Source organism: Syngnathoides biaculeatus, chromosome 12 (genome assembly GCF_019802595.1).
Source record: "Syngnathoides biaculeatus isolate LvHL_M chromosome 12, ASM1980259v1, whole genome shotgun sequence".
Classification (NCBI taxonomy): Eukaryota; Metazoa; Chordata; class Actinopteri; order Syngnathiformes; family Syngnathidae; genus Syngnathoides; species Syngnathoides biaculeatus.
The window spans coordinates 16,720,638-16,745,996 of record NC_084651.1 but is presented as its reverse complement, the minus strand read 5'-3'; the positions used below and the strand labels follow the sequence as shown (position 1 = coordinate 16,745,996).

Genomic DNA, 25,359 nt, shown 5'->3' with positions numbered 1-25,359 from the left:
TCACCATTGAGTCCCTCCTCTAGAACATGAGTGCTTGTATTTCATATCTATATTTAGCAGAGGAGTGGATTTATTTGATATCTATATTTACTATTTATATATAAATATTTGTATCCTGCCTTTGTTGAATAAAATGAATGTTTTACATTTTCAATTGCAAATAGGTTGTATTGCATAAAAGCCCTCAAATCCTCCAACAGGCACTTGTGAGCTCTAATCAGTGCCATTTTCACAGAATGAATCACAATAATGAGTTTGATTGAAAATGATTGATGACATTTTGTCCCGCTGAACAAGGTTTAATTCAATAAATGTAATCACTGCAAGTGAGGGTGTAATTGCTGCAGTCAGTTGTGAGAGATGTTGGCAAGTATTTAGGATGTCCCAAATGCTGTAAGCTTGTTCCACATTTTCTCAGTGGGGATGCTGAGCTTGTTGATGTCTGGGGGATATTTAATGAGCAGGAATGTCCCTCCCAAAATTGCTCCTGCAGCAGCTACTAACAGGCCACGATTTATCACCTGTGAACAAAATGAAATATTAGCAGTTAAAAATATAGACATTTTGAATCGCCTTATGTCAGTTTAATGAAAATATGACATGTGTGATGCTTATGCCTTCAGGCTCTGTGCCTATGGCTGAATTTTAAAGTCCCAATGTGTTATCTAAGATATTGTTTGTCGTGGTTGAAAGTGTTCCTGCTTCACGAGACTACCGTATTTTCTGCACTATAAGGAGCACCGCATTATAAGGCGCGCATTCAATGACTGACCTATTTTAAAACTTTTTTCATATATGAGGCGCACCAGATTATAAGGCCCATAGAAAAGACGCTACAGTAGAGTCTAGGGTTACGTTATGCATCCATTAGATGCTCTGCGCTAAAGGCTCAATATTGATCCAGATATAAGGCGCACCCGATTATAAGGCGCATTGTCCACTTTTGATGAAATTAAAGGCTCTTAGGTGAACCTTATAGTGCGGAAAATACGGTATATATGTGCTGTATGTGAATGAGATAAAAGGGCTGTCATCAAAGTACATTGAAGAACAATTATATATGCTATATCTGCAACTGCACAAGTGTATTCTATAACTGCAACAATATTTTTCAAGCAGCCTGTCAGGTCTGGGATTAAAAAAATATGTTTTTAATTAATTAATTTGACGTTCTAATGAGAACAAGACCAAGAACTTATCTGTGATCACAGCATGAGCCGATAAATGAACCACACATTAAAAAAAAAAAGTCTGACAAATGACCCTCATTTGTTGATGAAGCAGTGGAGTTAAACATCACCACAAACAGTAAAGAAAACAATCAACCATTTTTATGTGAATAATACTTTCAGTCCAAAAACTGATTATTGTTTTCACTGTAAAAACATTTTTCATTGACTTGTGTTGAATACTGCATATTTCACTCCTTCACAAAGCTTAAAATTCATTCAGTCCTTTGGCCACATTCCTATGACAATTTACAAAAGGATAGAAATATCCCTGCTCCATCCATTAGCGCATAATCCATCAGTTCAAACAGTTCACTTGTGTGACGTTAGCTGCACCCAGAAATGTGACTGCCATGATGTTTGAGGAAAAAAAATTAAAAATATTTGCCCTTCGATTGGCTGGGAACCAGTTCAGGGTGTACCCTGCCTCCTGCCCGATGATAGCTGGGATAAGGTCCAGCACTCCTGCGACTCTCATGAGGATAAGCGGCTCAGAAAATTGATGGATGGATGAACATGAAAAAATTAATTAATGCACATTCTGTTTACTAAAAATGTACCTGTTATGAGAGTGTATTGAACGACATGTTTGCCGCGGAACTGTATTTTGTCTCTGACCTTGTACAGGACCCATATTTTTAACCGAGGAAACCAAAAGCAACGGCAGAGATGCTGCTTGTCTTTCTTGTTTACAGACATCTCCATACACAACACTGCACTGTGCCACAATTTTGTTCATTGTTGGATTTACTGGCGAGAGAGCTCATGCAGCTTTCACACGCTAACCAGAGCGCAGTGTAGTAGGCAGCTCAACTCGAAAATACTGCATGGCACAAAAAAGGTGACAATAAATGTAATTAAAGCTACCTAGAGGAAGCATCTTTTTTGTTTTTGAATTCCATTTGATGTAAAGCACTTCTTTAAGTGTCATAGAGCACGCAGGGTTTAATTGAGGCATGGCCGTAACTAGAGGATGGAAGGGATTTGGGGACTTACTTTGTCTTGCCAGTGCCAGCGTTTCACAGCTTCATGGTACCGTGTTCTTGTGAACGTCACCTGAACAGCGCAAAGGTAAATAAATGATACTGGTTATCTGGTTTTGGAATAACTATTGACTAATTCAGTGATTATGTGCATATAAAATTCCTCCTGAGACTGTATATTTTGTACTTACCATTGTGTAAAGTGGGATTATAGTTTTTGGCATGAAAAAGTGGAGGATATTATCCACATGCTTTCGGAAAATGAACCATTTAGAGTTGACATGTGCTCGCATCTGCAAAAGAAATAGCAAGTGGGTTTTTAAATACATCACACAACCAAACAGAAATGTTATTTAAATGAGTGAGGAATGAATATGTGAGTCCAATTATGTGTATTAAGGCACCGCTTATTGTCATTTTTAAGATCTGCAAAAAGAACGGAGGCTGAGGCCTGCTATTTACATTATGAGTGCAATAATTTGAATGTGCAGATTGATGATGAAATACAAAATGAGATGAGGCTTATTTCCCTTTTAAAGTATTATTGGTCTCTGAGCTCCTTTGTAATGCATTATGTGTCAATCATTTTCAGGTTTTTGAATCAGTTATGATTTACATTCCTTATTTGAATTTTGGATCATTTGTAGGCTGGTTAGATAGGCATTGCATTCATTAGCATAAAGAGCCATTAGATTCATCACATCCACTTTGACAACATCTGCTGTTTACTCTGATGACAGAATACTATTATATGCAATATATTTAAAACATGAAGTTGCAATGGATTCAATCAATGTATTTTGGGTAGGTCATTTCACTCAGAGAGCTGATTCGTGTGTTGCACTTCCATCAAGCTTGAAATCACAATACAGAGACCCCAAGACAATATGGCAAATATTGAGAGCTTATTAAAGAGCAACAAAATACATCTCAGCTATTTTAAGTTGGCTTCATGAGTCCAGTTTTTGTTTTGGAAAGCTGCAGGGGTTTTATCCTGTAATGCACTGTGATGTTGATTGCTTTAATATTAAATAGTGCAAGTTGGGATATACTCCACAGGCTGCCTGGGATCCTTCACAGTATAAGTGCTGTGAATAAATGTCTCAAAATTCTCCCACCCCATCCACCCTATGTCCTTTGTCCGTTTGACACCATTTGTTGCATTTTCAAGTATGAGGCCCTGCTGTACATGTGAAATAAATATAAATTACTTCGATGTAATTGTACATGGCCAGGTCTGCGATCGCGTGGTCATCTGGAACTCGCACTCTGGTGTACTCGGGCAGTACAGCACCTGTGTAAAAAGCAGCGGGAAAACACTTTCATGAGACTGATCGCACACAAGTTTCAATACCACAAGCACTTACTTAAATCTTCATTGAACTGCTCCATTATTTCATCGAAGACAATGCAATCCTCAAATCCCTACAAAATATAAACAGATGAACAAATTTATATTTGAGACGCTTTATTATATCCCCTTGGTCTTACTTACAGCATTCATTCCCTGTCCATAGAAAGGCACAACTGCATGTGCCGCGTCGCCCATTAGGACACATTTGTCTCCAATGTGATATGGCGAGCACTTGACAGACACCATGGCCTGGGCAGGTAATCGAAAGTAATCCCTTTTGAGAGCATCACTGGGAGACGTAAATGGGGGAAAAATATTATTGGACACATTTGGCGATTTATTTGGACAGCTACATTCTTGTAAACAGTGAACACATCACGTGAGTTTTATAGGCTTTTTACTGCATTGTTATCCCATCTGAGTAAACGAAAGCAAATGTATGAGCCAGAGAGAGGAAACTGAAGCACACATTTAGTGGTTTGTTCCTCCGCGCTCCAAATGAAGTTAGCGCTGAGAGAAAGGCTGGAGCATTGGTAGAGCTTACGCTCTGTCTGTCAGCCACAACACACTCGTCACCTTCAATTAAAACCCAGTAGCGCAAACACATGTAAGAGTCAGACTTCAATTTCACATTTCACAGACTGAGCTTGTCTGGAAAGAACTAATGAGATGGGAAATATTCTGAGGACAGCATTGCTTGGTGGGATGGGAAAACAAAAGTAAAGAAGGAACAAATGTCAATCTAAAGCAGGGAAAGTGTGAGAGAAGTGGAAGTGAGGAAGATGCTTACGCTCCTATTAATGGTATGGCATCAGGAAAATATTTTTCAAAAAACTCTATAACTTGAGCTCCTGTGGTGATCTTCTCAAAATCTTCAAAGGGCATGAAGAGAGTGCAGGTAAAAGTCTTGTCCTATAAAGAGTAAGAGATTCATGGGGATTTCAATCTTTTCATTCAGGATGAGGTTTGTGAAATGCTTGGCAGTAGTAATAAGCTGTTGCTTACTGTTTGGACATTTTGATTCTCTTTCAAGCTCGATTTATACAGGATCCCCAATTATGATGAAATGCTCGTATAGTACATGACCCAGAAATCTCAAAAAGTGATATGTGGTTAAAAAAGAAAAACGTCATAGTCCAACAACTAATTAAAAAAAACACAAAGAAAATCTAAATTTTCAACCAGACATAATTGACAACTTTTACAGGATAGGGAAAATTGTATGGGCACAGACAGACTGGGAAAAAAAAAATAACACTGATATGCACAAAGAATGGACTGACGAGAACTGAAAGAAACTAGGGAGTTAAATACACAGAGACTGACGAGACTGTGGGGAACACTTGGAAAAGACACAAATGGCTGGAGGGAGCTGATTGGTCAATACAAAAGAAAAGGTTAAACATGAACAGGTAGACACAGCTAATAAAATGAGCACATGAGATATGGAAAACATCGGACACAGGAAAACGTGAAACAATCCAACCAAAATGTAGACCAGGACACAATATGTCACTCCTGATTTGCAAAATTAATTATACATTTGGAGTACGACAATCACAGAACTTCACCTAGTGTAAGTAATAACTGGCATTATCATAGCAGGTGTTGCTATCAACAAAGTTATGTATGAAAGAACTGGTGTGAGGTTTCTGTTCCCATGGTATCCACAGCAGCAATGCTGTATCTTGGATTTTTTTTTTTTTTTTTTGTACTTGAAAGACATTCTGAGTGCTAAGGACAGTGAGTGACAGCATTGATGCACTTTTAAATCCACTGCTTTAACCTTGTCTTACTTGAGACAGTAAAGGAGCAGTTGCTGAGTCAGCCACGCAGAAAATCATTTCAGCATTGTAAAGGACAGACAGGAGACACAGAGTCAGGTTTTAATGGGAAAAAGTCAGAATACGGCGCCGCAAGGTGCCAAGATATTTTGCAGTGTAAGATTCCCTTTAAGTTAAGTCTGGAATTGCAAATGAGGCCAGTTAAATAACCGAGAGGATAGCTGTGGGTCAAGCATCACTTGAAAGTTTATGAACTGATTATGCCACTTATGTCAAGTTTATGCAAATAACGTGAGGTGATGACATATCGCATCATCATTACTGAGAAGAAAAATATGAATTCCACATACCAAGTTGGGCAGGGCAATCATCATGAACGTGTTCCTCGGCCAAATGTGGAGATAATTGGGCTTCATGACAAACTGAGGATGGACATGAAGCTTAGTTGAAAACATTTAGAACTGTAAAATGACTGAAAAATATTTGCAATAGCCGCAGGACTGACTTCTCCATTGACGGGTGGCATGGTGAGCTCCATGTAGCCATGAGGGATATAAGTCTGACTGTAGTTAAAGCGGCTTTGACGAAGGAATTGCTTGCGGACGGCTGAAAAGGCTCCATCACAACCCACAATCAGGTCTGCTTCGATCTGCTTTCTGGATCCATCTGGCCTGAAATGCACACAGAACCATAGAAACCATCACACTCACATTAGTAACTCTATAATGCACACCTGTATGTTTTCATGATTTAACAAAATATACGACCGCCAAATAGATAACTGCTAAATATAAATTGACATGCCTCTTAGTATAACACTAATAACACGTGTACAGCCCTGCAAACCTACAAACTATAATTGGATTGTACAGAACAAAGAAAAAGTATTTTCCCCCTTTTCGAATTTCATTTTTAATTTTTAGGGGTCGGGGGACTATTAATCATACTTATTAAATGGGTTGGAATAGATCATAAAACCAATTTTCACCAAATGCCATTTCTAAATGAGGATTGTATTTATCATGGGGGGGGGGGGGAATCCAAACCTATCTGGCCCTACGTGAACAAGTAATTATCTCATTCAACCTAAAATACTTGGAAGTAATAATTGAAATCAGTTTACTCTTCTTTAGAGAATTGTTTCAACTTGTTGTTCCAAATTGCTTTGTTTAAATTGGAGGGTTTTCGAATACGAACTATTTAAGGTCATACAAAAGCATCGGAATTACATTTAAGGGCGTTGATGTAGCAACTCCAAATGCTTCTTTTTTTTTTTTTTTTTAGACATTTTGAGGTAGATTCTTCCCCTTAATATTTTTGCTCTGCAGCAGAGCTTCAATTAAAGAGACTGCGAGATAATGTATATCGGATGAAGCGTTGGGACTAAACAATGGTTCTCTCAGTCCTCTTCTGGATCATCCAAATACTCCCTAGCATACTTCAGATGGGCCTAGACATGTACTGTCTTAAGCAGGGGGACACGTCTGGCACTGCAGGATTTGAGTCCCTGGCGCTGTAGTAGGTTACTGATATTTGGCTTTGTTACTAAAGTCCCAGTTCTCGGGATTAATGTTCGTCGGTTTTGTGATCAGTTCGATTCCACGTGGTGAGATCTTGCGTCGAAACCCAGATAACATCCCCCTGATATATATATAATGTTATGGGCATGTTGAAGCCTATACCAACCAATCACAGGTGACATATAAACAAATTACCATTTGCGTTCACAGTCACACCTCAGGGCAATTTGGAGTTTTCTATGAAACGATCATTCTATCTTGTTCTTTTCACAAATCACAGTGTTATGCACATAATCGCTTTACAAAATTAGCCACAAAGTCAGCAAATCGGACTCTCAAAATACTCTTAATGACCAAATACAACTGTTAGAATACAATTGTTCAGTTTTAATCTCATGAGATCGAGTGCTGGGTGAAAAACAGATGCTACATCTCCAAGCAGCCAATGAGCCCTCTTCACAGATTGCTCCACTTTGATACATTCAATACAGCAATGACATTTAGGTACGATTCCGTGCAAAGGTGAAAAATCCTTTTCTTTTTTATGTTGTTGCAGTGTTGTGGTACAGTAATTTTGGCTGTCTGACAAATATGTCTTTCCAGTTTTCTCCATTTGCTCTGAAATTGGGTCAGTGGAATTCCAGACTTCAAAATGGCTTTGTCAAATATCTCTTTAAAAATCTTGTAGCCTATTTCCCTCTCTCTTGAAGAAATTTCTTGATTCCACAAATGTAGTGGTGATTGTGTGTAGTGGCAGTTTTCATAGAGGGACAGAATGGTTTGGATTTTTACCCCTGATAATAAGTAAAGGAATAACACTAATGGACTAAATGAATAAAATCGCAATTTATAAACAGCCTTTTGTTTTTATTTGGTTTGTCTTCGTGGGTTATTAAAACTGGCTTGATGATCTGGAACATTATGTGTGATAAATGTGCAACAAAAAAACCCACCAGAAATGAGGAAGGGGGGAATACTTTTTCACTGCAAAGTTGTGAGTGTATGTTGGCATCCAAATGGAAATTTACTTCCAGATTGCAAAAAAGATTGCAACAAACATCTGAGTGGAAGTTACAGTATCTACTTTTTTCCTATCTGCCCATCAAGCTGCCTGCCATATTTGCATTTACTAAAGCAGTCATTCTTGAAATGTAGTATGACACTCACTAGTGGTATGCAAAAGAATAAAAAATGTGGATAATGCTACGGAGGATCCATCCATCCATTTTCTTAACTGCTTATCCTCACAAGGGTCACGGGGAGTGCTGGAGCCTATCCCAGCTGTCAACAGGCAGGAGACAGGGTACACCCTGAACTAGTTGTCAGCCAATCACAGGGTGCATAGAGAAAAACGGCCGCACTCACAATCACACCTAGGGGCAATTTAGAGTGTCCAATTAATGTTGCATGTTTTTGGGATGTGGGAAGAAACCGGAGTGCCTGGAGAAGACTCACGCAGGCACGGGAATAACATGCAAGCTCCACACAGGCGGGCCCGTAATTGAACCCGGGACCTCAGAACTGGATGGATGGATGGATGGATGTGACGTAAGGTAGAGGTATCGGTGGGTAAGGCTAAACAAGAGGCATATGACGACATGTACACCAGGTTGGACATAAAAGAAGGAGAAGAGGATCTCTACAAAGGGACAGCTGGTTAGATGTTTTAAGTTAGAGTGAGCAGACTTTGTTGATTTGACCACATCCAGAGGAGAGTGAGGATAATGGTAGAAGGGTGATGAGGATGGAGCTCCCAGGCAAAAGAGCGAGAGGAAGACCCAAGAGAAGGTTGATGGATGTCGTGAGGGAAGACGTTAGGGCTGTTTGTGTTTGACAGGAAGATGCCTGGGATAGGTTTCATGGAAAAAGATGACGCGCTGTGGCGACTCCTAACGAGAATATATATACTGTATGTGTGTGTTTGTATACTCATACATTCTCTCCTCTACTTCCATGATCTACTATCATATTCCATCATCCCATTACGGAGAAAAAGAGGCTCTTGTACATGTAATTAAATAAGGTGGAGACTACAAATGACCTGTCACTGTTGTTGATATGAAAATGAGAAAAAGTATGGATTCTGTCTCATTTGTGAGAGGTGCTTGTGTCCAAGTGCTCAGGAATTTTTAAGTGCAGTCTATACATTTGTCTTGATGCACTGTAGAGCCTGATAGAAATGCACGGACGCATGACTCATTCTGCATTATTGGCCACCAGACATTAAATGAACACTACAGGATGGAAAAGGAAAGGATGCAGTCAATATTAAAAAACATATAATGCAATTAGACGTGTGCTGTCTTCAATGCAGTTCCATTGAATAAAATAGCCATGAGATGTTTTACTGTTGATTAGGTTTACTGTCTCTTTCATTTATCTCGGAAGACAACCAACTACAAGGCAATTCAAAATTATACATGCTTCAAAGACTATTGAATGATTAAAATGCTCGAGGCAGTAAACATGTTCAAGGCCTCATTCTCTTGTATACAGGTAGGCCTACACAACATCGGATCAATAACAAGAGAGTTAAAAGAAAGAATTGAAATTAACGTCATACTCTTCCACACTACCCTTAATATACTATGCATCTAAATGTATCAGCATCTGGTCATCTGTTTCGACGCAAACATCTTCTGGAATACAAAGAATTACCTGATAAAGGTCATTAACCCCGATTCAGCACTCCAGTCCTGTAGTTTGTGGTCAAAGTTCAGCGTTGTGTTTGCATATGTCTCGGCCTCTGTTGGAGCAAAAGTGTTTTGTTTTTTAAGAAAATAGATAGTTATACTGTATCAAAAGACAAAATACACGCAAAAAAAATAAATCATTCAATTATCAAGTCTGAAGTTTTTGGACATTCTCCAGCAAAAATGGAATCTCCCCACTGATGATTAACTTGAGGCTTATAAAAAAATGTGTAGCGCTTTCAATGGGTATGCTTGTGTGCAAAGTAATGATTGAGGATTGTCTTTTGTCTGTTTTTATTGCAGGAGTCTAATTCGTCCTGATAAGATCAAATTTAATTAAAAGAGAGACCCATGCTGTCACATGTCACAGCAGAAACCGAAGCACTTTATCAAATAAATTAAATCAGTTTTTCCACTGGACAGCATGGTGGGCAAATGGTTAGAGCATAACAGTTATGAGGACTGAGGTTTGAATCCCGGCCCCACCTGTGTGGAGTTTGCATGTTCTTCTTGTGAGTGCGTGGGTTTTCTCCGGGCACTCCGGTTTCCTCCCACATCCCAAAAACATGAATGGCAGGTTAATTGAAGACTCTAAATTGCGTGTGGGTGTGACTCTGAATGCAAATGGTTGTTTGTTTGTGTGTGCCCTGTGATTGGCTGGCAACCAGTTCAAGGTGTACCCAACCTTCTACCCAAAGATTGCTGTTATAGGCTCTAGCACTTCTGTGACACTTGTGAGGATAAGGGGCTCAGAAAATGAATGGATGTTTTTCACTGATTAAAAAGACTTTAGTTGAATCCCAAGAGCTATAAAACGAATAGTCCAGTGCACTCAAGGATTTTGCTGTTAAAGCTTGTACTGCATCTTTTCAGATATTGCTGGCCTTATTTATCCTTCAAGGTGCAAGATCTCGAATGACTTTTCATTCGTTCTTCTATTCTGCTTTGCCTGCTCAGGATCATGGGCAGGTTAAACCTATCCTGGCTGACCTTGGGCCGGTCACCGGTGAATCACCGGCCAAAGATAGAAAAACCCTCACATTCGCCACAATAGATATTTCCCAAGTGTTTAAACGCTTTAGCTTAATGTTATTTTGAATTAAACTGTTATCTTTATTTGGTCATGGTTATGAATGCAGTCTTCCCACATTTTCTGCTCAGTGATAATGCATGGAGTTATTTTTGTAGAACTACGAAAAGCCATAATGTTTTTTACCTGTTAGCAGCTCTTTGTTCAGATTGGCTCGGTCCACTGACAGGATGTACTGAAGTGAAAACAATATCTATTATGATAATGCAATTCATCTGATACAGCTCCACATATAGACAGGACACTGTCCATTGAAAATGGAAAACCACATGTCTTGGGGCTTCATATGTTTATGATGATTTCAATTTATGTGTCTTCAGCAAAATCATTAAACAGACAGACAAATGTGTACACAAACAAATATTATGAATGAAAATACCAATGTCACGAAGCTAAATTTAACAAGCCAACTCTGAGTGTGGATGAATGCAATTACTAATCTATAAACTGGCATGATACATAAAGTATGTTGCAAATAGTGTTTTTGTGATGATGACAACAGTATTCGATGACAAATGAATATGCTAACAACATCCTAATTAAATCATTGTGTTGTGAATACAATAAATAACAACTGTAATGAAGCTGGCCACAGGATTCTTTGAAAAAATAGCTTTTTGCCTAAGCTTCAAAGTGCCCTATATTTGATATTTAGCAGAGATAATCCACAGGAGTGCTCTGACATTTTTGGGAAGAGTAAAACACAGTGACGCTACTCTGGAGGCTCACCTGACCCTTTCTGCCATAAGGAATGGGAGCTTGCCCACCATTTAGAGAATGTATCATCCTTGCATGCATGGGGATTCCCTGGGAGACAATCTAAAAGTGGAAAGCAACACATGATAACACAAAGTCACACCAAATACTACAAAGCATATCAATACTACAATATTGAACTATGAATTTTTCCATTAAAATAGTAAAGACTGATGGGAATTTTACTACAATTCCTTGATCAATCCGAATAAATAAATCATATTTATTTTATGGTATAATCTCTGTTTTAATGTCATGATTCATCTTATATTATTGATGCTGGAAGTGGTTGCGACATTACGGAGGTCTTCAGGTTTATTTTGCAAATTCCTATATCTGATGTTGACTCAACATTGGCTTCCAGACACGAATACCCAACAATTTATTCTACCCAGAATTCTGCAAACTCAAAACCTCTTGCTTTAAGCATTTCTGGTGGAAAGGTCAGATGACGTAACAGTTTCTGCCGTTAATATGTTACAAGCTACCGGGAAGCCATCTGACTGAAAAATAGCATCTATCATGAAATGTGGAGTTATGTAATAATTGGATTTAATAGCCAATCACAGGGCACATAAAGACAGACAACAGTCGCACTCACAATCACACCGAGGGGCAATTTAAATTCTCCAATCAATCCATGTTTTTGGGATGTGGGAGGAAACCGGAGTGCCTGGAGAAAACCCACAAAAGCACAGAGAAGAACATGCAAACACTACACAGGTGGAGCTGGGATTTGAGCCCCGGTTCGAAGAACTGTGAGACCAAGGCTCTCACCAGTTGCCCCCCCTTGCCGCCAGAAATCATGTTCAGCATAAAAAAAAATATTTCTAGGCTGCACAGCAGTGTGGTGGTTTACCACACAGTAACTAGGTTCTGGGTTAAAATCTCAACTCAGGTTATCCTATGTTCTCCAATGCTTCTGGGAGTTTTCCATCCTACATTCAAAAATCCTGCTTCATATCAGGCAAATGCTGTAATTGAAGACTAAACCACAGTTGTCCAAACTTTCTCCTTGAAGAACTGCATACAGAAAAACAGAGTACAAGGACCACTTTGAAGATTTTTGCCTTTTAATTTATTAAACATTAGCTGGGATAGACTCCCAAGAGTAGTCAGACTTTTTTTAGGGTCATTAATTAGAGGAAACATTTTTTTGCTCATTAGCTTTACTCACTGTAATGAAGAGAAATGTTAAAATGTATTTGTAAATAGTTTATGTGCGTCTTTGCAGTAACTTGATAAAATAGCCTGACTCTTTTTTTTATCTTAATGTCATTATATCAACATAAAATACCAATGTGCCAGCCAAAAATAGTGTTTTTTTTCCCTTATCTCTGTGTAGACTCACTCATCCAGGTCATCGTAATCTGCAAATGTTGAATTGAGGCAACTAAACTCTGTTTTTTTTTTTTTTTTTTGCTTCCCAAAAGCATTTTTAAAATGACATACGTAATTGTGCAATTAAGCTACCAATATCTGGAGAAGCTCGATACGAATCCATTTCTTTAGCTGTAGTTAATTGTAATAGTTTTACACGGAGGTGGGTGCCGCTCCCCCCAATCCCGCCCACATTGAAAAGTAGTGATGCAGGCTGTGTCGAATGTTATTTTGAGTCTGTCCCATGGGCAGCGAGGAAAATGGCCCCTAGGCTTTAATTTGGACACCCCTGCTCTAAACTGTCCATATGTGCGAACGTGAGTGTGAATGGTTTGTCTGCGTGTACAGTGACATGACAAATTATAATTCAATTCCCATAAAAACATCCACTGATTTTCTTAGCCGCTTAATATCACAAGGGTCGCAGGGAGTGCTGGAGCCTATCGCAGCTGTCAACGGCCAGGAGGCGGGATACACCGTGAACTGGTTGCCAGCCAGTCACAGGGCACACTCACAATCACACCTAGGGGCAATTTAGTCTCCAATTAATGTTGCATGTTTTTTGGGATGTGGGAGGAAACCTGAGTGCCCGGAGAAAACCCACACACGCACAGGGAGAACATGCAAACTCCAGACAAGCGGGTCCGGGATTGAACCTGGGACCTCAGAACTGTGAGGCCATCGCTTTCCATCTGATCCACCGTGCGGCCCAATAAAAACAAATAAATATCATTAAATACAAATACACACTGTAGCTTTCCAGCTCGATATTAACAACTTGTGTCAACAAACCTTCTCCTCCATTCCCAGATGCTTGAGTGACTGACGGCCTCTGTGGGATAAAGCCAGGTTGATGCTTCTCCCCTTCACAGTTTCTGCTTGGCGGATATCTAGTCAGGGGGTCAGAATGCAACTATGTGATCGGCAATTTTTCACATTATTGGATGAAATCGATTTATGGATCAAGAGTGATTCCCATACGAGCGTACCATCTCGGGCTTCAAACACATGCACATCAAAACCTCTTTTGGCAAAGAAGCAGGCATTCAGCGCACCAACCTAAAACAAAGAATGAATGGACTCATCATTAACGGGCTGCCAAAAAGAAAATTGAGATGGACAATATTTCTCAGCTTTTTATTCCCCGTTATATATAACTCTTATTCAGACCTCCTGTTACATTTGCTTCTCAGGGACAGCAATAATTTTCCTTGGTCAATTTGACCCAGGTCCCGTTTAATTATCCAAAAAGTGTCACAAAAAAAGGAGAGGGGGGTTATCAATTGCCATTATGCGTTTATTACACATTTAAAATTCCTACTACATAACGTTTAACTTTAGACTGGGTAAATATGACTCAAAACAGAACAGGAGTGTTAAAGCACCGCGTGGTTTTAAAAGGTGGTGCTGTTAATTTCGTGATGTAGCTAAAGAGAAACAACAGGTTTTTACACAGTCACTTTGTCTTACCAGTCCACCTCCCACCACTGCTACAACTTTTATCTTCCTCTGCGTGTCAGTTGAGTTCTCCATTCCTGCTCAGGAGGCCTCTCACTCAGTCAGGTGGTCTCATTCACTGGCTCTCTTCTTCAGAGTGCGGATCTGATCATTGGGTCGATTTTTAAAAGAGGAGGAGCAAAGTGAATGCTCTTGATGCGAGTCTTTTCGAAGTACCGTAAACACACAAGTCAACTCAACTTGTCCTACATTATTTTGCTCTTTGTACTTTAACCTAATTGATACTTCGAGGGTTGAGTAGGGACAGAGCTTGGTTGATTTGAAGCCAAAAACAAAGAGGTCTGGTTAATGGATGTGTGTAATATATCTTAAGTATTATAATTATTCTCACTAAAATAAATTTGAATTTGTCAGAGATTTATTCATGTCAGCCTAACTTCAGTAGTTTGCATGAAGAACAGCAATCGACCTTGGTTTGTGCGAGTAAACAAATGTCTCCATCTAGCGGTGGCTTGTGTTGAGTTTATGAACGTCTGCTCCAACAAACCCTCACCCGTTTAGAGGCTTGCAGAGGTACAAATAAAGCACAGCCTGTAATCTATTTTGATTTATTGTGAGAATTACATACAGGAGGTATTATCGTTAAGGAAAATAAATAAATTCATTCAATTAAATTAAATCCAATAAATTCAGAGTTATTATTAATAGACAACAAATACATGTAGCGCCGAAGAATAGATTTTCTCTCTATGCGAGCAACATGTAAAGAAAATTAAAGAAAGTCAAGGTTTTTAACACATTTATCGTCTATTTGCACTAAGATCGTTTTATTCCAGCTGTATAGCGACATATTACTTGAGAAATTATCGATGACGTTATTTTAAAACAGCACGTTGCATATTCAACAAGAACGTGACAATTTGTCTGCTGACAGCTGCAAAAATGCCGGTAAAGACAAAGCTTTGAAACCATATCTGTTCATTACACGGACTCGACGTACAGGCCTTGTAATCGATTGAAATCGATACGAGTCCATGACAACATTTTAACTGGCACGTATTATTTTGTGCGTGTGGTTTTACCAACCTTAAAAGTTATAACTAGGTTTTACAAAGGCAAACGTCGGGCAAATAAACACATTTACAAATTTCTCTGCGACATAATGCGGATTCTGAGAACTACTGCTTTCGCCTGGATTAAGATGGCGGTCTGAAAGGCAAGGTTTGTTGTCGATGGGTGCAAAGTATGTTTAAGTGCATCAACCGGACGGCGCAGTGCACGAGATATTGCCAAGCAACTGGACGCAGCTTCCACCTCAACAAAGAAATGAAGTAGGTGTTAAATGTCCATTTGCGCACTTAGAGGAACTAAATATGTTGTTATCGCGGCAAGTCAGGATTGCTAGGTATAGCTAGCTACTGACCTAATGCTAGGCACCGGCCGGGGCCGTTTAGCCGGGTGGTTGACCTCAGCTTTCTTGTTTAAACACTGCTTTTGAAATTGTATGGCTGGTGCCGGTGTTGGACTAAAGACTCTAAATTAAAAATGTGTTTTAGATATGTTTGAGAGACGTGTATAGTACAATTCGACTGCCATTTAGTCTGTATGATTTTGCGCTTTATGGTCAGAATTCTTTGTTGATGAGTGAGGTCACAGCACAGTCCACAGTGGGTGGTTCCCCCGTCCCTGGTGACGGAACTCTGGCTTGCAAAATGCTTCATTTAAATTTACATACTGTAGTTGGTGAAGCAGGTGATATTGTAGTGTCTATAAACTTACTAACGTGGCAGGTGCTTTGTCCTCTGAGTTGCACCAGTGACTGGGGGGTTAAATAGGTGTTGTAATCAAGAGAAATGTCCATGGACCTTAATTGTGATTTTAAAAAAAGAAATTCAAGTATCAGATAGGTCCCTATCATATTACTGCTACCAATAACACAAAATTTGTCACGTTTATTCCTGCATATAAAATTAGGAGTTGACCACCTCTGGCTTTAAAAGCTCTGACATTAAAACTATTATCTGACCAGATAACAATATAAATGCAATTATATGGGCCAAGTGAAAATGTAAAATTTTTTTTTTCCTTAATAGGTCATATGGTCATTATGTAAAGTTTTGTTTTTTTTTAATCAAAATAATCTATAAATATCAGCATTGTTCAGCTCTCAAAACTCGAGCGTAAAAACTCAGCACACTACAAAGTATAATCTTACAAACAACATTCAGAGTTGAGAATTTTCCGCCGATCAGCGGATTTCCGATTTTTTTTTTTTTTTTTTTTTTTTTTTTTTTTTTTTTCCCCCCCAGACCAAAATGACCGTTCTCGAGATAAGCGCAAATCCGTTGAGAAAATTTCGGGGGGAAAGGGTATCGCGCGCTTGCCTCTCAGTGGTGGGCTCCGAGCTGCAAATTCAGCTTAGTGCTAGCACAAGCACGACTATCATATGCCGTTCTAACTTGCTCGGTAGTGTAAATATTTGCATTTTGCGACATAAACATTAAAACTTGTTTGCGGCAGATTACTTGATTGGACAACAGAGTTATACAGTATAACGATCCAATCGTGTTAGTGGTTAATCGAGTTTCACCATTGCCATGTACATGTGTTCTCGGTTCTCAGAAATCGCAGTGTAACTTGTTAGTTAGCCAAGTAATGGCGCTTGGGACTTAGTGCGAACTGAGCAACGGTGTGTTCAAAGTTTTGTGATGGCGAAAGTGTTAGAGAAAAAGGATGAAGATCGAGCGAGGGCAATTGACAAGGATGCTGGAATCAAAAACTGTTTTAGACGGGCATGGCTTGAAAAAAGTGTAACCGTGCAGATAAGACCGAAAACGGTATCGCCTACCCGAACACATACAAAAAGTGGGCATTCCCGGCAAAGTGCTGTGCAGTCTGTGTTCCGATAGGAGCAAAAAATATCCATGATGAAACTCAACAACCACCCCCCCCACCCGACAGATATTTTCAGTGTTTTTCCAAATTAGTCATTCTCATCCTTGAACATTGCTAACTGTTTATTTGAATATACATGTCAACTTAAATTGATTAAATCCAATTAATTGGGAACTATTTTAATGATCTCTTAATCATTTTGAGATCTTCTTTAACAATTATCAATATCGTTGGAATTTATTCCTTTCAACACTAAATAATCAAATTTTTTTGTAGGTCTCCATGAAAGCAGACTGATTGGCTTTTTCTGGAATCAAAATAAAACATTTGCAAATCTGCATTAAGGTTGAAAAACTGAATAGCAATTTTGCCCATTTTCTGACAATTTACTGACCAGACCATTATTAAAATCATAATCAGGTTAGGTGTATGCATTTTCTTCATGACCTGCTTTTGTATAAAAGGATGTACATTGATATCCATCCATTTTCCATACCACATATCCTCACTAGGTTCACGGGCAATCATAGTGAACATAGAAACAAACTACCGCTCATGCTGACAGTCTACGGATAATTTAGAGTTTTCAGTTAACATACGATGGATGTTTTGGGGATGTGGGAGGAAACTGGAGAACCTAGAGAAATCCCACACAGGCAAGCCCTGGTTTGATCCTGGGTCTTCAGAACTGTGAGCCAGATATGCTAACCAGTCGTCTACTATACCGCCCATTGAAACACATATTATATATGTAAATCCAAACAAAGCCTAAAGAGCGACTATTGTAATCTTGGGTGGCTCTGAGCTGGCACCTTGTTTTATAAGTACATTGTAGACATTTAAACGTCTCGTGTCAGCCCTATAAACATTCTAAAATAGATATTGAAATGAAAAATACATATAACATTACTCACTTCAATGTCTATATGAAAAAATAAATATGAGCAGAGAGCGCGTCATCCATGCGCAAAGTTGTGGAAGTGTCATTCGATGACATCCAAGTGGTTGCCATATTGGCTGCATCCCATGTCCGTAAAGTCACCCAGACATTCGCCAATGAAAACACGCGGTGGACCCTACTATGGGAGACGAACACGCCCCTTCTAACATGGAAGATCTTTTCGAAGAAGAGAACATCACACAACCGAGTGAAGTTACCAGGGCAGTATTACCCTATTGTTTCGAGCCATATTTAAATGACATGCGATCACGGCCAAACCACGTCCCCGCCCTATCCACCTCCGTGTGGCTAAGGCTAAGCCTAGGCCTTGTCGACAAGGCCGGTAGCAATCCACAAAGCCTGCGGAGGCCGTCCTTCAGTGGCTGCTGCACGGAAACCTTGCGATGCGCACATTGACACATTTAGCAACCCTGATTTATGGATTACGCCCCCCCTCCCCCAACTATTGTTTTGTTTGTTTTTTTTTAGTAGCTGTATACATACTTACCTGTCATTTGGAACTCACAAAGCTCTCGTCCATTGCACCCGTGCAATCTATTTTTCACGACGAATCGGGTCTCTTGAAAACTTATGAAGGGTAAATCCATCCTCCTGAGTGTTCAAGCAATGTCCAGCAATTGAATGAGCCAGTATTTTGGCTAACACGAAGGAACAACAAGCTTCCTTCCCTGAGGTAAAACTAATAGAACCAAACGAGTCCACTTCAGGGCGGTCCTCCCGTGTTGCGTCACTTTCTGCGTCTTCTGGAAAACAAATCCCTCGAGAGGATTTTCATGGTGGGAGTTACAAAAAGCTGTATACATCAAAATCATGTTTTGTGGTGAAAAAAACTGCTGTTTTTTCATTAATAACATACTAAAAATTATGCATTTCATGACAATGGCCCTTTAAAGTTTGTTCAACAAATGTCATCTCAAGAGAAATGGCCATGGACCTGTTCAGGGTTTACCCCGCCTCTTGCTCAAAGATAGCTGGGATAGCCCGACCCCGACCTTTGTGAGGATAAGTGATACGGAAAATGGAAATCTCTCTTTTGCATCGTATGTAAGAAACTGAGTGTATATGTGCTATTAGTTTTGTGCTTCTGGTTGTTTCTATTTTTGGTTGGTCCCATCTTCTCCATTCAGAATGACAGACTCAGCCCTAAAGAGCGTGGTCGCAGACATAATTCGATCTCCTGAAGACAAGCGAGTTTACAGAGGTCTGGAGTTTAACAATGGATTGAAGGCCATGCTCATCAGTGACCCAACGACAGACAAATCATCTGCTGCTTTGGATGTCCACATCGGTAAGAATTGAAGAATATTGCTTTATAGAGTAAGTACCCTTTATAATGGTCAATTGACTCTAAAGACTTTTCAGTTCGCAGTAGTCTTTCATCGGCATTTGTTTGGATGTATACTTCTCAGAAGGTTTTGGAATGGAAAAGGCTTATTCACAGAATTTGGTTTCGGTGTAGTGATGCATTGTAGCATATTAGTTGAGTGCATCAGAAATGGTTGGCTGAAAAACAAAAAACATTACTTAACTACTCTTTCAATTTACAGTACTATATATTAAAAAAGAAAATTGTAACCAATGCTACTTTAAATGCATCTCAGCGTGATGATTTCCCTTTTGTTTTCAGGTTCTTTATCCGACCCGGCAAATATCGCAGGCTTGGCGCACTTTTGTGAACACATGCTGTTCCTGGGGACAAAGAAGTACCCCAAAGAGAATGAATACAGCCAGTTCTTGAGTGAGCATGCTGGCAGCTCAAATGCCTTTACCAGTGGAGAGCACACTAACTATTATTTTGATGTGTCTCATGAGCACTTACAAGGAGCTCTGGATAGGTAGGTCATGGACTCTGTGTTTGATCATATTTCATCTTTCCAAAACAATTCAGTCTCCATAAACAATACTGTGCAAATGTCATCTCTATCTTATGGCTCCAGTTAGCAGGTTTTACATAAAAACAAAACTTTGTTTAGGGGTGGTGCATGGGTAAAAGCCGGTTACATTTTGGTAGGGTTCTGGATAAAGTTAGGGAGACAGGAGATTTAAGTCACCAGACCACATTGGAAGCTTTCACCTCCCACAATTATATTGGTATTGTCTGTTGTTCACCCAGCATGACCCAAGAAATGGCCAAATAACTAACAAAAACAAATACCGGTTATTATCGTGTGTGTGTGTGTGTCTGTCTGTCTCTGTCTGTCTCTGTCTTTCTTTCTTTCTTGTCTAACCATGGCTGTTGTTTCCACCCCAATGGACACCAACCATTTTAGACTTAGGCTAAAGCTGATGTTCTTTGCGTTGCTGGGGGCTCTGCTCACATATCATATGTGATGATTTGGAAAAGGCACTCAGTCATCTGGGGGATATTGAATTACCTTCTTTATAAATGAGGCATATTCTAGGTGGCACCTGTTTGTGGAATAGGCGATTGTTTTCCACAAGTGTTATATTGTGTGGCCCATCTGGTACCACGGAAATAGAAAAGTATAGGCTACTGTGGTGATGATGAAATATTAATGATGTGCACAACATATGTGTCAAGTTAACTGACTCTTCAAACCTTTTTTTCCTTTACCTGTCATTTCCTTAATTATTTTTTTGTCCTTTGGGCCTGTAAGTAGAACTTGACTAAAAATATCTTCTAACACAGGATTTGTCTTCTATTTAAAAAAAAATTGTTCACTTCAATGGTTGAAAATGGCAAATTATTCCCTATTTATTTTGATTGCCATCAAGCATCTTCTGTGTAATGATCACATCAATAGACATGTTGTAATCTCGATTGATTCTAGATTTGCCCAGTTCTTCTTGTGCCCACTGTTTGATGAAAGCTGTAAGGACCGTGAGGTAAATGCTGTGGACTCTGAGCACGACAAGAACCTGATGAATGATGCTTGGAGGCTCTTTCAACTAGAGAAGGCCACCGGGAACCCAAATCACCCCTTCAGTAAATTTGGAACAGGTAGCACGACTAAAATTGACTTGACTTTACACAAAGGCATGTAGGCTATTGTTGCTTGAAAAAACTTTCCCCAGTGTCGCTATCTGTCATAGCAATGCCACTTTTAATGTGACAAGAGAAGCATGTAAGTTTTACAAACGGATTTCCACACAATACATTTTCCGTGTAACATGTATCCCACTTTCATACATTATATTTATGTAAGGAGTTTAGGCTTTGGAATGTTTCTGTACAGAACCCTTTAATACATTAATTACATTATTGTTAACATATAGATTTATTTTTTTTAATGTTGTAATGACTTTCTCACCAGTAAATGTGACTGCACTTTAATTGTACTTCCATACATAAACAGTACATATTGAAATGCATGTGACCTGATGGCTGTCAGTGATTATTTATTATGAAACCAAAAATATAGTACTCAGATAATGTGAAACCCTTTGCTCATACAGATTTATTGTAAATCTTACACACCAACATGATAGCAAAAATGTAATTGTAAAAAATAAAAATGAAAGACAAACTACCAGTTCAACCAAGTCCACAAGCAAAAATATATATATTTTTTCTTTTACGCTGACTTTAGAGTTTCTGACATTCCTTGCCTTGAACTGCTTCAAATCTGGCTTGTATTCCGTTGTTGCCACTTGAACTAGTTCTTTCACGTAGGTGTCAGTCAGAACAGATCGATGATTTTTCAAAGTGACCAGCAAGTTCAGTGCCTTTCAGAAATTCCAGGTTGATATTAATGTGGAGTGAGCTGAAGTGTTGCTGAACATTAGTAGCTTTAAATTTTGTGATAAAGACATCTGACACAAAAGGCGGAGTTGCTTCACATTGCGCTCAAAAAGAAAAAAAAAGAGCTCTCCCACTCTGGTTAAAAACATCCTCTGATCATTCACATAATTTTGTTTAACTCTACATTTTTCCTTTCCATTTTGAGGGCAAATTTGACATTTTCTTTAAATATGGCAATGTGACTGGGAGCTATTTTCATGCAATGTGAATGGCAGTTTTGCGAAAATACTATAATGAACTTAAGCAAAGCCGGCATGCACATAAAACCTAAACTTCAATATGCTTTCATGCCACTGCTGGACGAGAGGAACTATGCGTCCATCCATCCATCCATCCATCCATCCATCCATCCATCCATCCATCCATTTTCTTTGCGCTTAACCTCGCGAGGGTCGCGGGGAGTGTAGCAGCAACCTATTCCAGCTGTCAACGGGCAGGAGGGGGGGTTCACCCTGAACTGGTTTCCACCCAATCGCACGGCACATTGAGACAAAAAGCCACATTCACAATCACACCTAGGGGCAATTTAAAGTGTCCAATTAATGTTGCATGTTTTTGGGATGTGGGTGGAAACCGGAGTAGAAAACCCACACAGGCACAGGAAGAACATGCAAACTTCACAGAGTTGGGGCCGAGATCAAACCTGGGTCCTCAGACTTGTGAGGCCAACGCTTTACCAGCTGAACCACCTTGAGAGGAAGTAATGTTTCATTAATAAGTTAACATACATTTGAAAATGAACAACCGGATGCCAGCCTTTTATATTAACATAAGAGAGCCTGAGAAGTTGTTCGTACAGACCACACTGAGGAAAGTTAATACCCAACTTTGTCTTGTAGATGGGTTTTGTCCTTTTCTTATATTTGTACCATCTACACAATTTCATATTCATTTTATCCATGGATTTTAGGAGTGTCAAAACTTGCAAAATTTTGTTTAACATAATGAGTAACAAAACATTCAAAATTGTTTAGTCTAACAATGTAAATATAAAAAAATGCAATTAAGAAACACATTTAAAAACATAACTACATTCGAGAAATAAAAAGGATGTGCTCTGTATTTTGTTGTAGGTAACAAGTTGACCCTTGAGACAAGGCCATCTAATGAAGGCATTGATGTTCGCCAGGAGCTCCTTGCGTTTCACTCTACCTATTACTCCTCCAATCTAATGGGCCTCTGTGTTTTGGGAAGAGGTAAGAACATGGAGAAGGAGTGAATAGTTCAGTTGTGGCAGATGTGTTAAAATGAATGAGAGCACAATATCACTGCCATTGAGTGCTGTTGAGTTCACATATCCATATTAACATGAAAGCTAGGCATTAGTTTTAAATCGCAACTAGCCTTTCACCAATTTGTTAGAGGTCATGAGCTATTAATTGCATTGGCTTTCCCGTTGTTGCTGTATTGTTTATTGGTCTTTGATTCCTACAGTTTGAAGTTACATAATGTCATGCATTGACTATTTGGATGAATGACGAAAGAATGATACATTAATATAGTGTTAACAGTAACAAACAGGGAGGTTTTTATTTGCAAAAGCATTTGTCATAAGGCTTGTCTCTTCAATATCTAAATGACTTCTCCTCAACCCACATGTTGACGGAATGCGAACCTATAAACATCCTAAAATCAAGTATCTAGCCATTAAGTTAGTTTGTTTCATTAAATATTATAACCTCATGATCATTTTGTAAGAAAATGCATGTTTGTAGTCAATAAATAAATATGTTTATCACCAAAGTCTTGATATAAGTTTTACGTCACATATTGTCAGATATTCATCCACCCCACACACACACACACACCACACACACACACACACACACACACAAAGTTTATGTGCTCAGAACTAAAGTGTTAAAGCATGTTCTTCCCCAAAGAATCCCTCGATGAGCTAACCTCTATGGTGGTCAAGTTATTTGGAGAAGTAGAGAACAAGAATGTGCCTATCCCGGAATTTCCTGATCACCCCTTTCAAGATCAATATCTAAAAGTGAGCATCTGTTCTTTGTCTTTGCTGCTGCTGCTGTTTTTTTTTTTTTTTTTTTCAGATATTTTAAGAAAATGTATTTTCCTGTTTGTTGTGCCAGCAATTCTACAAAGTGGTGCCCATAAAAGACATAAGGAATCTCTATGTGACGTTCCCCATCCCAGACCTGCAGAAATACTATAAGTCGAACCCGGGACATTATCTGGGACATCTGATTGGTCATGAAGGACCTGGAAGTTTATTATCGGAACTAAAATGTAAAGGTAAGGCACATAGAATGTTCACATGGTGATTTGAGAAAAGCAGCATTCAAAATGTACATCAAAAGAAAACCGAAATTGTCATTCTAGGTTGGGTGAATACACTTGTTGGAGGTCAAAAAGAAGGAGCTAAAGGATTCATGTTCTTTATCATCAATGTGGACTTGACAGAAGAAGGCCTTTGTAAGTAGTGGTTGATGTTTACTTGATTTCTGCAATTTGGGGAAGAAGTTGAAATGGAAGTAACCTTTTCATCTGGGTGTCACCAACAGTGCACGTTGAGGACATTATCTTTCACATGTTCCAATATATCCAGAAACTGCGCACAGAGGGACCTCAGGAGTGGGTGTTTCAGGAGTGCAAGGTAACTACAGTATTACACACAGCCCAGTTTGAACTAGAGACTGTGAGCCCCAGGATGCACACGATTGGAAACACTGAGAACCAGCCCTGTAACAGTGAGTCCCTACATCTTATCATTGGCAAATACAGACAAACTAATTCTCCTCTCTGTAATTGTTGTTGCTTCGTGGTCTGCCTCTAGATTATTAGTTGTTACTCTATTTTTATGTTTGTTTGTTTGTTTTTAAATACACAATATTTTTGCATCATATATTCCTCTTGTGCTCTCTTAATATTAAATGTGTCGGCCTGCCAAAGTAGCAGTTTTTTTTAGGATGATATATTTTCTACAAATTATGACAATAAACAATGGTATTTTTTTCTGGCACGGATATAATGATTCCAGAGCATAAGTCAAATATATCCTTTTAACAACAATTTACTATGTAGAAAAAAAATGTTTATTAAATGAAATATAATGTAAAACAGACACAGGCTCTCCTCACAAAAGTTGCACTTAAATATTAGACATTTGTCACAGGGGTATGGAGTCCCCAAGATACCCATTTTAATTGCTGTAATTTTTTTCATTTAATACGCTCTTGAGTATAATGCACACACCAAACATTGATTCCAAAAATCATGAAAATCATTCTTGCTATGTATATATGCTCACCTTTGACTTTCCATTCATTTCTATATTTATATGCAATAAATTTTAGTGGCGATCCCCTCTTAATCTGCTTGTCTATTATGTTTGGTCAGTATTATTATAAATACTAAGGGTTGCCTGTTCTTTAGTAACACATCTATTACTATGGGATACCCTAGTGTTAATATTTAACACTGCAGCTCTATAGAGGTATTTTCCACTTTCCACATAATCACTAGCATGTCA

General features: G+C 38.9%; 2 protein-coding genes across 4 annotated transcripts in view; one reads left to right on the top strand and one right to left on the bottom strand.

Annotated features, from left to right (window-relative positions):
- Nucleotides 1-189: 189 nt before the first annotated feature.
- Nucleotides 190-16,035, bottom strand: LOC133509549 (kynurenine 3-monooxygenase). Of its 2 annotated transcripts, XM_061836680.1 has the most exons (16): nucleotides 15,671-16,035; nucleotides 14,260-14,391; nucleotides 13,779-13,848; nucleotides 13,582-13,679; nucleotides 11,383-11,472; nucleotides 10,780-10,828; nucleotides 9,529-9,616; nucleotides 5,856-6,021; nucleotides 5,701-5,772; nucleotides 4,357-4,478; nucleotides 3,708-3,855; nucleotides 3,580-3,637; nucleotides 3,424-3,506; nucleotides 2,404-2,505; nucleotides 2,226-2,285; nucleotides 190-521 (listed from the first exon to the last, which is right to left on the bottom strand). In XM_061836680.1, the coding sequence occupies exons 2-16, from the start codon at nucleotides 14,320-14,322 to the stop codon at nucleotides 375-377; spliced, it is 1,416 nt and encodes a 471-aa protein (XP_061692664.1). In that variant the 5' UTR covers nucleotides 14,323-14,391; nucleotides 15,671-16,035; the 3' UTR covers nucleotides 190-374. The 2 variants fall into 2 exon arrangements, with proteins under 2 accessions (XP_061692664.1, XP_061692662.1); XM_061836678.1 differs by lacking the exon at nucleotides 15,671-16,035 and having other exon boundaries at nucleotides 14,260-14,652.
- The window catches only part of ide (insulin-degrading enzyme), a 35,202-nt gene continuing 25,281 nt past the window's right edge, over nucleotides 15,439-25,359 (top strand). For both annotated transcript variants that reach the window (XM_061836677.1, XM_061836676.1), the window contains exons 1-9: nucleotides 15,439-15,578; nucleotides 19,231-19,391; nucleotides 19,731-19,938; nucleotides 20,896-21,065; nucleotides 22,940-23,062; nucleotides 23,750-23,862; nucleotides 23,960-24,122; nucleotides 24,210-24,302; nucleotides 24,392-24,483. In XM_061836677.1, the coding sequence (XP_061692661.1) occupies nucleotides 15,493-15,578; nucleotides 19,231-19,391; nucleotides 19,731-19,938; nucleotides 20,896-21,065; nucleotides 22,940-23,062; nucleotides 23,750-23,862; nucleotides 23,960-24,122; nucleotides 24,210-24,302; nucleotides 24,392-24,483 (1,209 nt within the window). In that variant the 5' untranslated portion in view covers nucleotides 15,439-15,492. The remainder of the gene's footprint in view (nucleotides 15,579-19,230; nucleotides 19,392-19,730; nucleotides 19,939-20,895; nucleotides 21,066-22,939; nucleotides 23,063-23,749; nucleotides 23,863-23,959; nucleotides 24,123-24,209; nucleotides 24,303-24,391; nucleotides 24,484-25,359) is intronic.